General features: G+C 39.8%; 1 protein-coding gene across 1 annotated transcript in view; it reads left to right on the top strand.

Moving 5' to 3' along the window:
* The window catches only part of hadhab (hydroxyacyl-CoA dehydrogenase trifunctional multienzyme complex subunit alpha b), a 36,378-nt gene that overhangs the window by 8,771 nt on the left and 10,325 nt on the right, over positions 1-17,282 (top strand). Inside the window, exons 5-14 of the mRNA XM_062040983.1 lie at positions 2,656-2,794; positions 5,103-5,222; positions 5,315-5,417; positions 5,484-5,606; positions 7,200-7,318; positions 7,391-7,447; positions 7,554-7,663; positions 14,820-14,954; positions 15,033-15,204; positions 15,271-15,357. Of these exons, the coding sequence (XP_061896967.1) occupies positions 2,656-2,794; positions 5,103-5,222; positions 5,315-5,417; positions 5,484-5,606; positions 7,200-7,318; positions 7,391-7,447; positions 7,554-7,663; positions 14,820-14,954; positions 15,033-15,204; positions 15,271-15,357 (1,165 nt within the window). The remainder of the gene's footprint in view (positions 1-2,655; positions 2,795-5,102; positions 5,223-5,314; positions 5,418-5,483; positions 5,607-7,199; positions 7,319-7,390; positions 7,448-7,553; positions 7,664-14,819; positions 14,955-15,032; positions 15,205-15,270; positions 15,358-17,282) is intronic.

Below are 17,282 nucleotides of genomic sequence, written 5' to 3' on the forward strand. Positions count from 1 at the left end.
GTGAGTCCAGTCCATAGTGGATCTAACATAATAGTGTGAGAGTCCAGTCCATAGTGGATCTAACATAATACTGAGAGTCCAGTCCATAGTGGATCTAACATAATAGTGAGTCCAGTCCATAGTGGATCTAACATAATAGTGAGAGTCCAGCCCATAGTGGATCTAACATAATAGTGTGAGAGTCCAGTCCATAGTGGATCTAACATAATAGTGAGAGTCCAGTCCATAGTGGATCTAACATAATACTGAGAGTCCAGTCCATAGTGGATCTAACATAATAGTGAGAGTCCAGCCCATAGTGGATCTAACATAATAGTGTGAGAGTCCAGTCCATAGTGGATCTAACATAATAGTGAGAGTCCAGTCCATAGTGGATCTAACATAATAGTGAGAGTCCAGTCCATAGTGGATCTAACATAATAGTGTGAGAGTCCAGTCCATAGTGGATCTAACATAATAGTGAGAGTCCAGTCCATAGTGGATCTAACATAATAGTGTGAGAGTCCAGTCCATAGTGGATCTAACATAATAGTGAGAGTCCAGTCCATAGTGGATCTAACATAATAGTGAGAGTCCAGTCCATAGTGGATCTAACATAATAGTGTGAGAGTCCAGTCCATAGTGGATCTAACATAATAGTGTGAGAGTCCAGTCCATAGTGGATCTAACATAATAGTGAGAGTCCAGTCCATAATGGGGCCAGCAGTAGACCATCCCGAGCGGAGACGGGTCAGCAGCGCAGAGATGTCCCCAACCGATGCACAGGCGAGCGGTCCACCCCGGGTCCCGACTCTGGACCAGCCAGCACTTCATCCATGGCCACCGGACCTGTGTCCCCCCCCTCCACAAGCGAGAGGGGGGCATAGGAGAAAAGAAAAGAAACTGCAGATCAACTGGTCTAAAAAGGGGGTCTATTTAAAGGCTAGAGCAGGGGTGTCAAACTCAAATACAGAGTGGGCCAAAATTTAGAACTGAACAAAGCCGTGGGCCAAGGTTGAACAAATTAACCTTTTAATAGGGACCCAAACAAGTTTTGCATTGAATATTGAACAAGCAAGGCTTATATAACTGTATAGTGACATGCAAAATCGAGTTTCAAATAATAATAATAATTAAAAAATATCAATGGCATATCAAATACAATTTAAATAAAAATTGAATGCCTCTTTTCTATTTGCAGCCTTCTGAGGTAAATATCAACATTAACTTTTTCCACAGGCTAATACATTTGAAAATAAAATAACAATGAATAAACCAACCATTCAGGACTTTAAACTGCTTTGAGCAAAATACACCCCCATGGGCTAGAACAGGGGTCACCAACGCGGTGCCCGCGGGCACCAGGTAGCCCGTAAGGACCAGATGAGTAGCCCGCTGGCCTGTTCTAAAAATAGCTCAAATAGCAGCACTTACCAGTGAGCTGCCTCTATTTTTTTAAATGTTATTTATTTACTAGCAAGCTGGTCTCGCTTTGCCTGACATTTTTAATTCTAAGAGAGACAAAACTCAAATAGAATTTGAAAATCCAAGAAAATATTTTAAAGACTTGGTCTTCACTTGTTTAAATAAATTCATTAATTGTTTTACTTTGCTTCTTATAACTTTCAGAAAGACAATTTTAGAGAAAAAATACAACCTTAGGATTTTTAAACACATATACCTTTTTACCTTTTAAATTCCTTCCTCTTTTTTCCTGACAATTTAAATCAATGTTCAAGTAAATTTATTTTTTTATTGTAAAGAATAATAAATAAATTTTAATTTAATTCTGCATTTTAGCTTCTGTTTTTTCGACGAAGAATATTTGTGAAATATTTCTTCAAACTTATTATGATTAAAATTCAAAAAAATTATTCTGGCAAATCTAGAAAATCTGTAGAATCAAATTGTAATCTTATTTTAAAGTCTTTTGAATTTCTTTTAAAATTTTTGTTCTGGAAAATCTAGAAGAAATAATGATTTGTCTTTGTTAGAAATATAGCTTGGTCCAATTTGTTATATATTCTAACAAAGTGCAGATTGGATTTTAACCTATTTAAAACATGTCATCAAAATTCTAAAATTAATCTTAATCAGGAAAAATGACTAATGATGTTCCATAAATTTTTTATTTTATTTTTTCAAAAAGATTCGAATTAGCTAGTTTTTCTCTTCTTTTTTTCGGTTGAATTTTGAATTTTAAAGAGTCGAAATTGAAGATAAACTATGTTTCAAAATTTAATTGTCATTTTTTTTGTGTTTTCTCCTCTTTTAAACCGTTCAATTAAGTGTAAATATCATTAATTATTAATAATAACAGAGTTAAAGGTAAATTGAGCAAATTGGCTATTTCTGGCAATTTATTTAAGTGTGTATCAAACTGGTAGCCCTTCGCATTAATCAGTACCCAAGAAGTAGCTCTTGCTTTCAAAAAGGTTGGTGACCCCTGGGCTAGAGTATACAAATTAGTTTTAAGATGGGACTTAAATGCTTATAAATAATAAATAATAAGACATAATGAACCCTTTTGAGCAATATATTGATATCGTTTTGTCGCCCGACCCTATCGATTGATGTCACGCATGGATGATGGGAATCGGCAGCATTAAACCTTTGCCGAAATACGCTGAAGTGAAATATTTCTAATCCTGCCATTAAAGATGCATGTGGTTGCAGCATGATCCAGGCCTGCAACAGCGCAGAGGAGGTCACCGCACTCTCCCAAGAAGGCCAGAAGATGTTCGAGAGGATCGAAAAGTCCCCAAAGCCCATCGTGGCTGCCATTAATGGATCCTGCTTAGGAGGTGGCCTGGAGGTGAGAAAATCCTCACCATATTTTCTGGACCGTAGGGCACGCCGGATTATAAGGTGCACTGCCGATGAGCGGGTCTAGTCAGGTTTTTTTTCATACAAAAGGCGCACCGGATTATAGGGTGCATTAAAGGAGTCATATATTTTTTTCTAGATTAAAAAGACTTCCTTGTGTTCTACATAACATGTAATGGTGGTTCTTTAGTCTAATGTTGCATAGATAATGTTTTACAGACCATCTTCAAGTCACTTTCTGTTCGTTTTTATTTACGTTGCTCACCTTTTGACAGCGTCTTCTCCCCGTCATCTTTGTTGTAGCGGTGTAGCGTGCAAGGACGGGAGTGGAAGAAGTGTCAAAAGATGGAGCTAACTTGTTTTTATGACATTCAGACTTTACTTCAATCAATAACAGAGCAGCATCTCCTCATCCGTGGCTCACTAGTGCAACAACAACGTCCGAAATGTGTCCCGTGAAAAACCGTCCGACCGGAACTCTCTAATAACTAAAGTTCCTTGGGTGAATAATGTAAGCTCACTACACCGGTATGTTTTAGCGCTTCCGTAGCGAGTTTACTGACGGATATAAGTAAGAACTTTACACTACTTTATATTAGAAATGGCAACAGCAGAGGATGAATGTCCCATAACAAGAAGATAGAGGAAAGAAGAAGCTTATCGACTACAATGTTAGCCCGGACCAAAAAGGCGGACTCGCGCACATTTTCAGGATTTATGCAGATCCTAAATACAGATCAGCAGGTACCAGAAGGTAAGAAAAGTTGCTTTTGCATAATATTGTTAAACAAAACGCCAGATAGTCTTACCTTATACACACGCCATAATAATACTCCTATGTTGAAGCACAGTACAATCCATCAAGCGGTGTGGCTTCATAGCTTACCAAAGTCGTAGAAAAACATTTTGATATATTTTTGAGCCCCGTGTGTAATGTTCTATAATTTCAATGGAACGTATTCAATTTTGGTGTTTACTTGAGTCATATTGCAGTATGCATGTATCTCTTATGTGTGACTGCCATCATATTGCAGTCTACACGTATATCTTATGTGTGACTGCCATCACATTGCAGTCTACACGTATCTCTTATGTGTGACTGCCATCATATTGCAGTCCACATGTATATCTTATGTGACTGCCATCACATTGCAGTCTACACGTATATCTTATGTGTGACTGCCATCACATTGCAGTCTACACGTATCTCTTATGTGTGACTGCCATCATATTGCAGTCCACATGTATATCGGCGTGGCGAAGTTGGTAGAGTGGCCGTGCCAGCAATCGGAGGGTTGCTGGTTACTGGGGCTCAATCCCCACCTTCTACCATCCTAGTCACGTCCGTTGTGTCCTTGGGCAAGACACTTCACCCTTGCTCCTGATGGGTGCTGGTTAGCGCCTTGCATGGCAGCTCCCTCCATCAGTGTGTGAATGTGTGTTTGAATGGGTGAATGTGGAAATACTGTCAAAGCGCTTTGAGTACCTTGAAGGTAGAAAAGCGCTATACAAGTATAACCCATTTATCATTTATTTATTCATGTGTGACTGCCATCATATTGCAGTCTACACGTATCTCTTATGTGTGACTGCCATCATATTGCAGTCTACACGTATCTCTTATGTGTGACTGCCATCATATTGCAGTCTACACATATCTCTTATGTGTGACTGCCATCATATGGCAGTCTACACGTATCTCTTATGTGTGACTGCCATCATATGGCAGTCTACACGTATCTCTTGTGTGACTGCCATCATATTGCAGTCTACACGTATCTCTTATGTGTGACTGCCATCATATGGCAGTCTACACGTATCTCTTGTGTGACTGCCATCATATTGCAGTCTACACGTATCTCTTATGTGTGACTGCCATCATTTTACGGTCTACACGTATCTCTTATGTGTGACTGCCATCATATTGCAGTCTACACATATCTCTTATGTGTGACTGCCATCATATTGCGGTCTACACATATCTCTTATGTGTGACTGCCATCATATTGCGGTCTACACATATCTCTTATGTGTGACTGCCATCATATTGCAGTCTACACGTATTGCTTATGTGTGACTGCCATCTACTGGTCACACTTATCATTACACCATGTACCAAATAAAATAGCTTCGAGGTCGGGAAGCACAACCAAAATTATTCCGTACATCAGGCACACCGGGTTATAAGGCGCACTGTCGAGTTTTGGGAAAATAAAAGGATTTTAAGTGCGCCTTATAGTCCGAAAAATACAGTGCCTTTCAATCAATATGTTGACATCCAATGTTGACTTTTCCAGTTCGCCATCGCGTGCCAGTACAGGGTCGCCACCAAGAGCAAGAAGACGGTGCTGGGTACCCCCGAAGTCATGCTGGGTCTTCTGCCTGGCGCTGGTGGCACACAGAGACTCCCTAAAATGGTTGGTACTGCAGCACCTTTTTATGATAATGACAATACAACAATAGGCGTAAATGTCCTGACATCTCACGTCAATATAAATGTTTGCTTCAGCTCGGCCTGCCCAACGCCTTTGACATGATGCTGACCGGAAGAAACATCAGGGCAGATAAAGCCAAGAAGATGGGGCTCATTGACCAGCTAGTAGACCCTCTTGGTAAACCACTCAAATCTCACTTGTCATTCAAGTTTGAAGTGGCCTGATATTCCTCTCTGATTGTAGGTCCGGGTCTGAAGAGCCCGGAGGAAAGAACCATCGACTACCTGGAGGAGGTGGCCATCGAATGTGCGAGAGGGATCGTGGGCAAGAAGATCTCCCTGCGCAAGGAGAAGGGCACCATGCAGAGTAGGTATTACCGTGTATTCCGGACTATCGAGCACACTGTTATGTTAGCTGTATCCAATAAACTTTAGGGGGGAAAATATGTTCCATATATTAGCTGCATTGGACTCTAAACTGCAGATACAGTATACACACTTTCTGAAATGAGTTTCTTACTGTCAGGTTCAAACACGGATGACATCTATTAAACAAGACAAGAGGCAAAGAATCAAACCGAGGCATAATATAATTTGGACTCAATATTGAGGAGAAAACGTGTCAACCTGTAACCTCTTACAGTGTCACCCACGCTCTGCCAAAAGATTGCACTCCTTCTTTATTTGACTTTCTCCCCCCACCTGCCCACGGCTGCTTCCAGAGGGAAGTGGGTCGTAAACAGCGTTGCCTTTGGTTACCGAACAGTTCAAAAGGAGAGGTCGTAAAATAGTTCAAAAAGAGTTCGTAAAATACTTCAAAAAGAGTTTGTCTGGAAATTGGGCAGACCTGCCGTCTGTCCGCTTTGAAGTCACAGTGGAGTTTTACGAGCCTTCCTCCTGGTAGGTCCCAAAGACAACTCCCGTCTCCCTGCCAGGAACTCAATGTAATACAAAGCTTTTGTGATAATTTAGAAACAATTATTCTAACACTTACACAGAACGATTCTGTAAATGTTTATTTACATACCTTAATTGTTTCCAAATATTGGGCCCCATTCAGCAATAAGTTCCTAATAGGGATGTCCGATAATGGCTTTTTGCCGATATCCGATATTCCGATATTGTCCAACTCTTTAATTACCGATACCGATATCAACCGATACCGATATCAACCGATATATGCAGTCGTGGAATTAACACATTATTATGCCTAATTTGGACAACCAGGTATGGTGAAGATAAGGTACTTTTTAAAAAAATTAGTAAAATAAGATAAATAAATTAAAAACATTTTCTTGAATAAAAAAGAAAGTACAACAATATAAAAACAGTTACATAGAAACTAGTAATAAATGAAAATTAGTAAAATTAGCTGTTAAAGGTTAGTACTATTAGTGGACCAGCAGCACGCACAATCATGTGTGCTTACGGACTGTATCCCTTGCAGACTGTATTGATATATATTGATATATAATATAGGAACCAGAATATTAATAACAGAAAGAAACAACCCTTTTGTGTGAATGAGTGTTAATGGGGGAGGGAGGTTTTTTGGGTTGGTGCACTAATTGTAAGTGTATCTTGTGTTTTTTATGTTGATTTAATTTTTTTTTTAAATTAAATAAAAAAAACGATACTGATAATAAAAAAAAACGATACCGATAATTTCTGATATTACATTTTAACGCATATATCGGCCGATAATATCGGCATGCCGATATTATCGGACATCTCTAGTTCCTAACTTTTCCTCTTATCTTTCTTCCTTAGTGATTTCCTAAGAGGAGTCCGTTCAAATTCATGACGTGTTCTTAAACGCCCAAATTGTTCCCACCTGCTGTTCTTAAGTTGCTGAATGCCAAATGGTTAGCGCGGACCTAGTAGACACGTTACTGGTCTAACATCCTTTGAAAAATAGGGGACTTTTTTTCAATTTAAAGAATCGACTTTCTCTCTGCAGAAATTCAAGACTACGTGATGAGCTTTGAGCTGGTGCGCAATCAGATTTACAAAACGGTCCACGGTAAAGTCATGAAGCAGAGCAAGGGGCTTTATCCCGCACCTCTTAAGATCATTGAAGTAAGTGCAGCTTTTCTTTGAGTTGTTATTCACTTTGATGTCACACTCAACTTCCTGTCGCGCCACTTGCAGTGTGTGAAGACCGGAGTGGAGCAAGGTCCCGACGCCGGTTACTTGGCTGAGTCGCAGGTACAATCTCGTCATTGAGGTCGCTCAGCACCTTCCTTCGCTAGGTGGAATTCTGTCTGAAAGTAACGCATTTGACAGTCTCAGTGTACAATTTGTCTGTCCCCAGAACTTTGGACAGCTGGGAAGAACCACGGAGTCCGCAGCCCTGATCGGCCTCTATCACGGTCAGGTCACGTGCAAGAAGAACCGCTTCGGAGCTCCTCAAAAGGAAGTCAAGTATGTGGATTACACCCAGGCCAGGCACCCTTTCATGCACACGACTCACAGAATGACTGTAATGCGACAGTTCCTCGTAGACGGTTAATAACTGACATCATTCATCAATCAATCAATCAATCAATCAATCAGCTTTATTGTCCATTCTTACATGTACAAGACACATAAGAACTGAAATTACATTTTCGGCACAATCCCGCTAAGAGCAGACATACGTTACAGGGAGACAAGACGGGACCGCCAACGGATCAGCCTCACTTAGGCGCTCCTCAAAAAGGTGGGAAAAAGGTGACATTGGGGGGAGGGTGGAAGTAAAAAAAAATATCAGTCTGAGGCTGGACCCTCAGGAATGGTCCAGACTGAGTCCGAGGAAAAAAACCTCACATAGCATGGCACACATAAACAAGGTACATTTAATCACAACAAACTCGCAACAAAGTCATCCAACAGGACCTTGGAGGCCAGCAGCTGCTGTTAAGCGCTGCTCAGCCCCCACAACCCCGGAGGAATAAAGCAGTGGTGAAGGCGTTGATTTGGGGAAGGGTATATGCGTGCATGTATGCCCAATTAACTTGGGTGAGATGTTGGATTGTCTTTATGGGCCGAGGTCGGCCCCAAGAGTTCAAGAGTTCAAGAGTCCGACCCAGGTGCTTTTGAAGAAAAGGGAAAGGTCAAAAGCGTCCATCTTTGAGGAGTCCTCGGGGGAGTGTTATCAAACAGCCTGTTCCTCAAGGCCATTCGAGGGAGTCAAATCGTAGATTAAGATGTTGTTTTTTTCTTCGAGCAGTCAAAACAATGACATTCCTGCTCTATATGCTGGCTCTGACAATTCCAATTTATTCTTTCTGTAACATCATCAAGATCGAATCTACCTTGCGATTCAAATCAGCAATCGCTCCAGTCTGTGATCCCACAGCACGACCCATTCCTTCCATTGCGTTGAACAGCCTGTTGGCCCCTTGAGTGGCTGCCATCGTCTTCCGAATTTGACGATACACCAGAGCAATGCCCAGCCCAATCAGCAAATGCCCTGCGATCACAGCTCCAAATAGGTAGATGTCTTCCACGTCCTCGATGGAAAGGACTGAGAGGCACATGATTCTCCAAGTATTCCAGGAATCTCTCACGTACCCCGCAGCAATGGTTCCATCAGGGCAGCCAGGCTCCCCCGAGCCTCTTTTCCTTGTCGAAAAGACTGTGTCAATTGCGTCGAGAGTCCAGTTGATCAAATTCATTTTGATGTTTAGATTTGAGGACAGCTCAAGAAAAGAGGCTTCAAAATAGTTCAAACAAGACAAAAACAAAGAGAGCAAGCAGGGAGGGAAGGAGGGAGCGGAGAGAGATGCGACCGCCCTCACCAGTGGCAAGACAGATTTCATAATAGAAATCCAATGAAAAGACCCAAAACAATCCAGAAGTCAAACCCACACACATAGCATGCTCACTCAGCAGCAACGGAGCGGGATAAAGACGTTTCATTTAACCCGGCTCTCGCCAAAATGACAACACGAGACTAGCAAATTATTGCAATAATACAGCAAAATAGAAATATCATGTAATTAATGACAGCAGCCCTCTTGCGTGTAATTACAGCCACAACCTTGCACTAAATGAATCATCAGAATGACCCAAGGTAAGACTAGAGATAGTCCACAAAGTCAGATAAATTGCAGCAAAACAGAAAACATCATATATATAATGACAGCGGCAACTTTGCACAAAATAACAAGTCTGAATGACACCAAGTAAGACTGGAAATAGTCCACAAAGTCAGACAAATTGCAGCAAAATAGAAAATACAATGTAATTAATGACAGCGGCCCTCTTGTGTGTAATTAATGACAGCGGCAACCTTGCACAAAATAACAAATCTGAATGACACCAAGTAAGACTGTAAATACCGTATTTCCTTGAATAGCCGCAGGGGCGTTAATTAATTTAAAACCTCCTGTCACTCCTGCGTCTACCGGAAACCGGCGGGATGGCCGTGCATGCGGTAATTATTTTAAAACCTCTTCTCACTCCGGCGTTTACCAAAAGGAATCCATAAAATTTAGTCGTGCGCTTTGAGTGTGATGTAAGCATACCATCATGAAAAGCACATTTAATTAAAAAAAACGTTATTATGGTCTTACCTGTACTTATAAATGGAGTCCATTTGCAGCTCCTTCTGACCAAAAGCATCGATAACTTGTTTATAGAAGTCTTCATTATTTCCTTTTTTCCGTTTTAAAAGTCTCTGTCTCGATGGAGATATTCCTTTAATTATTACCTCCTGCTTCCATTGAAAGTCCAGTTTAGAAAACTGTTTTATTTTAGATACCCTCCTTGTTAAAAGGAAGAGAAAAAAATCTCTTGCTGCGTGTGTTCACTTCTTCTGCAGTACCGGAAGTCGCAAGAAGGATCACTAGCGCGGCAGCGCCCTCTACCACCAGGAGGCGGGAGTCATTTAATGACTTATACAGTATTTCACACACGCAGCTACGGTATATTAATAAAACATAGCTGCTTACTGTTCTCTTTAGCATATTGTACCGGTATTCAATAGCTTGGACCTTAAATCCTACTGAAAAGCTCTTTATCTTTTTTCCTTTGTGCGATTGTAAACTACTGAAAGCAGCTTCCTCCATTTTGAAAATGAGGACAGATGCGTCACTCGTGACGTAACGAATTTGACCCGGTGGAAGTTCTAGCCATATGCTAAATATTTTGCGAAACGAGTTTGACCCGGTGAAAATTATAGACATGCGATAATAAAATTAATATTTTGCGAAACGAATTTGATCCAGCTTCAATAATGAACCGGCGATAAGGCCAAGCATGCGTTATTTTGAGAAACGAGTTTGACCCGGCAGTAATTCTAGACGTGCGAATACTATATTCCCTGCGCCAATTCAAGGAAATACGGTAGTCCACAAAGTCAGATAAATTGCAGCAATACAGCAAAATAGAAAACATCATATATTTCACTAAATGAATCATCAGAATGACCCAAGGTAAGACTAGAGAGTCCACAAAGTCAGATAAATTGCAGCAAAACAGAAAACATCAAATACTTAATGACAGTGGCAACCTTGCACAAAATACCAAATCCGAATGACTCCAAGTAAGACTGGAAATAATCCAAAAAGTCAGACAAATTGCAGCAAAATAGAAAATATAATGTAATTAATGACAGCAGCATCTTTGCACAAAATAACAAATCTGAATGACACCAAGTAAAACTGGAAATAGTCCAGAAAGTCAGAGAAATTGCAGCAAAATAGGAATTATAATGTAATTAATGACAGCGGCCCTCTTGTGTGTAATTAATGACAGCGGCGACTTTGCACAAAATAACAAATCCGAATGACTCCAAGTAAGACTGGAAATAATCCAAAAAGTCAGACAAATTGCAGCAAAATAGAAAATATAATGTAATTAATGACAGCAGCATCTTTGCACAAAATAACAAATCTGAATGACACCAAGTAAAACTGGAAATAGTCCAGAAAGTCAGAGAAATTGCAGCAAAATAGGTATTATAATGTAATTAATGACAGCGGCCCTCTTGTGTGTAATTAATGACAGCGGCGACTTTGCACAAAATAACAAATCCGAACGACTCCAAGTAAGACTGGAAATAATCCAAAAAGTCAGACAAATTGCAGCAAAATAGAAAATATAATGTAAATAATGACAGCGCCAACCTTGCACAAAATAACAAATCTGAATGACACCAATTAAGACTGGAAATAGTCCACAAAGTCAGATAACTTGCAGCAAAACAGAAAACATCATATTTAATGACAACGGCAACTTTGCACAAAATAACAAGTCTGAATGACACCAAGTAAGACTGGAAATAATCCAAAAAGTCAGACAAATTGCAGCAAAATATAATGTAATTAATGACAGCGGTATCTTTGCACAAAATAACAAATCTGAATGACACCAAGTAAGACTGGAAATAGTCCACAAAGTCAGAGAAATTGCAGCAAAATACAAAATATAATGTAATTAATGACAGCGGCAACCTTGCACAAAATAACAAATCTGAATGACAACAAGTAAGACTGGAAATAGTCCACAAAGTCAGATAAATTGCAGCAAAACATTAAACATCATATTTAATGACAGAGGCAACTTTGCACAAAATAATAAATCTGAATGACACCAAGTAAGACTGGAAATAGTCCACAAAGTCAGAGAAATTGCAGCAAAATACAAAATATAATGTAATTAATGACAGCGGCAACCTTGCACAAAATAACAAATCTGAATGACAACAAGTAAGACTGGAAATAGTCCACAAAGTCAGATAAATTGCAGCAAAACATTAAACATCATATTTAATGACAGAGGCAACTTTGCACAAAATAATAAATCTGAATGACACCAAGTAAGACTGAAAATAGTCCACAAAGTCAGATAAATTGCAGCAAAATAGAAAATATAATGTAATCTAATGACAGCGGCCCTCTTGTGTGTAATTAATGACAGCGGCAACCTTGCACAAAATAACAAATCTGAATGACACCAAGTAAGACTGGAAATAGTCCACAAAGTCAGATAAATTGCAGCAAAACAGAAAACATCAAATACTTAATGACAGTGGCAACCTTGCACAAAATACCAAATCCGAATGACTCCAAGTAAGACTGGAAATAATCCAAAAAGTCAGACAAATTGCAGCAAAATAGAAAATATAATGTAATTAATGACAGCGGCATCTTTGCACAAAATAACAAATCCAAACGACTCCAAGTAAGACTGGAAATAATCCAAAAAGTCAGACAAATTGCATCAAAATAGAAAATATAATGTAAATAATGACAGCGGCAACTTTGCACAAAATAACAAATCTGAAGTAAGACTGGAAATAGTCCAGAAAGTCAGATAAATTGCAGCAAATTGAAAACATCTTATTTAATGACAGCGGCAACTTTGCACAAAATAAAACATCTGAATGACACCAAGTAGGACTGGAAATAGTCCAGAAAGTCAGAGAAATTGCAGCAAAATAGGAATTATAACGTAATTAATGACAGCGGCGACTTTGCACAAAATAACAAATCCGAATGACACCAAGTAAGACTGGTAATAGTCCAGAAAGTCAGAGAAATTGCAGCAAAAAAGAAAATATATTGTAAATAATGACAGCGGCAACTTTGCAAAAAATAACAAATCTGAATGACACCAAGTAAGACTGTAAATAGTCCACAAAGTCAGATAAATTGCAGAATATTGAAAACATCATATATTTAATGACAGCGGCAACTTTGCACAAAATAACAAATCTGAATGACACCAAGTAAGACTGGAAATAGTCCAGAAAGTCAGAGAAATTGCAGCAAAATAGAAAATATAATGTAATTAATGACAGCGGCAACTTTGCACAAAATAACAAATCTGAATGACACCAAGTAAGACTGGAAATAGTCCACAAAGTCAGATAAATTGCAGCAATACAGCAAATTAGAAAACATCATATATTTCACAAAATGAATCATCAGAATGACCCAAGGTAACACTAGAGATAGTCCACAAAGTCAGATAAATTGCAGCAAAACAGAAAACATCAAATACTTAATGACAGTGGCAACCTTGCACAAAATACCAAATCCGAATGACTCCAAGTAAGACTGGAAATAATCCAAAAAGTCAGACAAATTGCAGCAAAATAGAAAATATAATGTAATTAATGACAGCGGTATCTTTGCACAAAATAACAAATCTGAATGACACCAAGTAAGACTGGAAATAGTCCACAAAGTCAGAGAAATTGCAGCAAAATAGGAATTATAATGTAATTAATGACAGCGGCGACTTTGCACAAAATAACAAATCCGAATGACTCCAAGTAAGACTGGAAATAGTCCACATAGTCAGATAAATTGCAGCCAAATAGAAAATATAATGTAATTAATGACAGCGGCCCTCTTGTGTGTAATTGACAGCTGCAACCTTGCACAAAATAACAAATCTGAATGACACCAAGCAAGACTGGAAATAGTCCACAAAGTCAGAGGAATTGCAGCAAAAAAGAAAATATATTGTAAATAATGACAGCAGCAACTTTGCACAAAATAACAAATCTGAATGACACCAAGTAAGACTGGAAGTAGTCCACAAAGTCAGATAAATTGCAGCAAATTGAAAACATCATATATTTAATGACAGCGGCAACTTTGCATATAAATAACAAATCTGAATGACTCCAAGTAAGACTGGAAATAATCCAAAAAGTCAGACAAATTGCAGCAATATAGAAAATATAATGTAAATAATGACAGCGGCAACTTTGTACAAAATAACAAATCTGAACGACACCAAGTATTTTCCTGAGGGAACTCTCCTGAAGGAATCAATACAGTACTATCTATCTAAGACTGGAAATAGTCCACAAAGTCACATAAATTGCAGCAAATTGAAAACATCTTATTTAATGACAGCGGCAACTTTGCACAAAATAACAAATCTGAATGACACCAAGTAAGACTGAAAGTAATCCACAAAGTCGGAGAAATTTCAGAAAAATAGAGAATATCACTTAATGATAGCGGCAATCTTGTACAAAATAATCAGAACGATTCCAAATAAGACTGGAAATAGTCCACAAAGTCAGAAATGTCAATAATGCAGCAAACTAGAACTTTAAAAGTTCAAAGATTGTTTGTGAGTTTTTCCATACCATGTAATCAATGACGGCAACCTTGCACAAAATAATTAAAATGACGCCAAATATGACTAAAAATAGTCCAGAGTCAGTGAAATTGCAGCAATATAGAAATAATCATGTAATTAATGACAGCAGCTCCCTTGCATGTGATTGTCAGGGGTAACCTAATAAAAAAAATAATCCGAATGATTCCAAATAAGAGTGGAAATATTCCACAAAGTCAGAAATGTCAAAAATGCAGCAAACTAAAACATCAAAACTTCCATTATACAATGTCAATGTTTCCATACCATGTCATTATTGACAGTGGCAATTTGTGCAAAATAATCAGAATGACTCCGTTTAGGACTAAACAAAGTCCACAACATCAGAGGAGAACAGAATCATGTTACCAATGGCCGAGTGTGGGTACACGCTAATAAGTCATTTGAGGCCACTTTGTAGTCTTCCAGGTGATCTCTGGCAGCCTGTTTCAAGGTGTGTCTTTGCCCACAGGACTCTGGCTATTCTGGGAGCGGGCCTGATGGGAGCAGGCATCGCCCAGGTGACCGTGGACAAAGGTGTGCACACCATCCTGAAGGACACCACTGAGGCCGGCCTGGCCCGCGGCGAGCAGCAGGTTTACAAAGGGTGATTGTCGTTGTTTTAAATCAACAGCTGGCGTGTTTGTCGTTGTTGACTTTGTGGTGTGACGCTGTAAACGTCCAGGCTGAACGACAAGGCCAAGAAGAGGAGCATCACCACCTTCGAGAGAGACTCCATCCTGTCCGGCCTGAGCGGCAAGCTGGACTACAGCGGCTTCCAGAAGGCCGACATGGTGATCGAGGCCGTGTTTGAGGACATGAGCGTCAAGCATGCGGTGCTGAAGGAGGTGGAAGCGGTAAGTACTTCCACGTCCACACATGCAGCTCTCAGCGCACACCTCAAAGTCATCCTTCCTGTGCAGGTGGTTCCTCCTCACTGCATCTTTGCCAGCAACACCTCCGCTCTTCCCATTAAGGAAATCGCCGCCGCCAGCAAGAGGCCAGACAAGGTTTGACCGCCTTTTCCAATCCTCCTACCTCTAAAGCAGGGGTGGGAAATTAATTTTTGAGCACTGCTGGAGGGCCACACCGACAATATTTCAATTAAATTTTGCTCAAATTATTTTTGATATACCGTAAGATAAATAATAATAATTTAATTTAACCTAACTTAACTTTATACAAAAGCAGATTGCTTTTGATGCTTTTATTTTTAACACTGTCTTACACGACACTTCCTGATGTATAATACAATGCAAAAATGTCAATTTCTGTCACTTTATCCTGCATCCTCTTTAAAAGTCCCAACATTTTTCCTCGTCAGATTTGAACAACCATCTGTTGTCACACCTGCCAGCTTGTCCCATTCCAGTCCTAACATGTCCAAACACGCATTTACCTACACTACCGTTCAAAAGTTTGGGGTCACCCAAACAATTTTGTGGAATAGCCTTCATTTCTAAGAACAAGAATAGAGTGTCGAGTTTCAGATGAAAGTTCTCCTTTTCTGGCCATTTTGAGCGTTTAATTGACCCCACAAATGTGATGCTCCAGAAACTCAATCTGCTCAAAGGAAGGTCAGTTTTGTAGCTTCTGTAACGAGCTAAACTGTTTTCAGATGTGTGAACATGATTGCACAAGGGTTTTCTAATCATCAATTAGCCTTCTGAGCCAATGAGCAAACACATTGTACCATTGGAACACTGGAGTGATAGTTGCTGGAAATGGGCCTCTATACACTGTTGGAAGCATATCCATATTTAAGTGTTACTTCTTTCTAAAAACTCCTATAGTCATATTTACATCAGCTAATGTCTCGTGTGGTACAAAGTGCTTGGATTCGAGTGTCCTTGGTTAGAGTCAGAGCGCTGTCTTTGTTGAGACTGCCATTACATTCCTAAGATAAGGAGCACAGCTAGACTGGGGAAACAGCAGGTGGGGGGGACAGGAGAAGGAGGAAGTAGACAGGAGTTCCGGGGTTTTGGTAGACCGATCTGGACCGGGCTAGGGAATGCTTGGGTGCTGGATTGGTCTCAGTTTGTCCTCTAAGCTTGGAGAATAAACCACAAAATACCAACTGCTGCCTGTTGATTGAATATAAACATCAGCTTATTGCCTTGAAAAGAATCTGGGAGAGACTAGCAATTTGAATTCCCCATTGGAGGAATGCTGGTCAACGCAACAACACCTTTGTAGATATTGCACCAAAAACCAGACATTTGCAGCTACAATAGTCATTTACCACATTAGCAATGTATAGAGTGTATTTCTTTAAAGTTAAGACTAGTTTAAAGTTATCTTCATTGAAAAGTACAGTGCTTTTCCTTCAAAAATAAGGACATTTCATTGTGACCCCAAACTTTTGAACGGTAGTGTATGTGAACAAGTCATTACCTGTGGTTGTCTCTGTAATTGACTGCATGGCCGCCAGCTCCTCCGTGATTTGAAAGTCTGCAGTTATCCCACGTAAGAAGATGAGCAGCTGGGCGGTGTCACGTACATCGCAGCTCTCATCCAAAGCCAGCGAAAAACAGTCAAAAGTCGGCCGTTCTGTTCCTCAGCTGAAGCTCCAAGTTTCCAGCGATGGTCTCAACCCGCCTCGTTACAGTGCGTCGGGAGAGTGACACGTTCTCAAATGCGCCCCTCTTCTCTAGGCATGTCAGCACAACAGACAGATTCCGGTATTTTTCCTCATGCTTCGTTGTGTAGTGCCGATTCAAATTATATTCTTTAAACACAGCAACCTGTGTACCACAAATTAAGCACACGGCTTTACCTTTAATTTCTTTAAAGAAATACTTGGCAGTCCATGTCTTGTTAGAAACACGGCATTCGTCATCAACTTTTCTCTTTTAAGCGTCTTAACCGGGCATCACTTGTCGCTGTGCACCTTCACTCACAGGTTACACACGGACATACGCCCATAAATAACACT

This window comes from Entelurus aequoreus, linkage group LG03, assembly GCF_033978785.1.
Source record: "Entelurus aequoreus isolate RoL-2023_Sb linkage group LG03, RoL_Eaeq_v1.1, whole genome shotgun sequence".
Taxonomy (NCBI): domain Eukaryota; kingdom Metazoa; phylum Chordata; class Actinopteri; order Syngnathiformes; family Syngnathidae; genus Entelurus; species Entelurus aequoreus.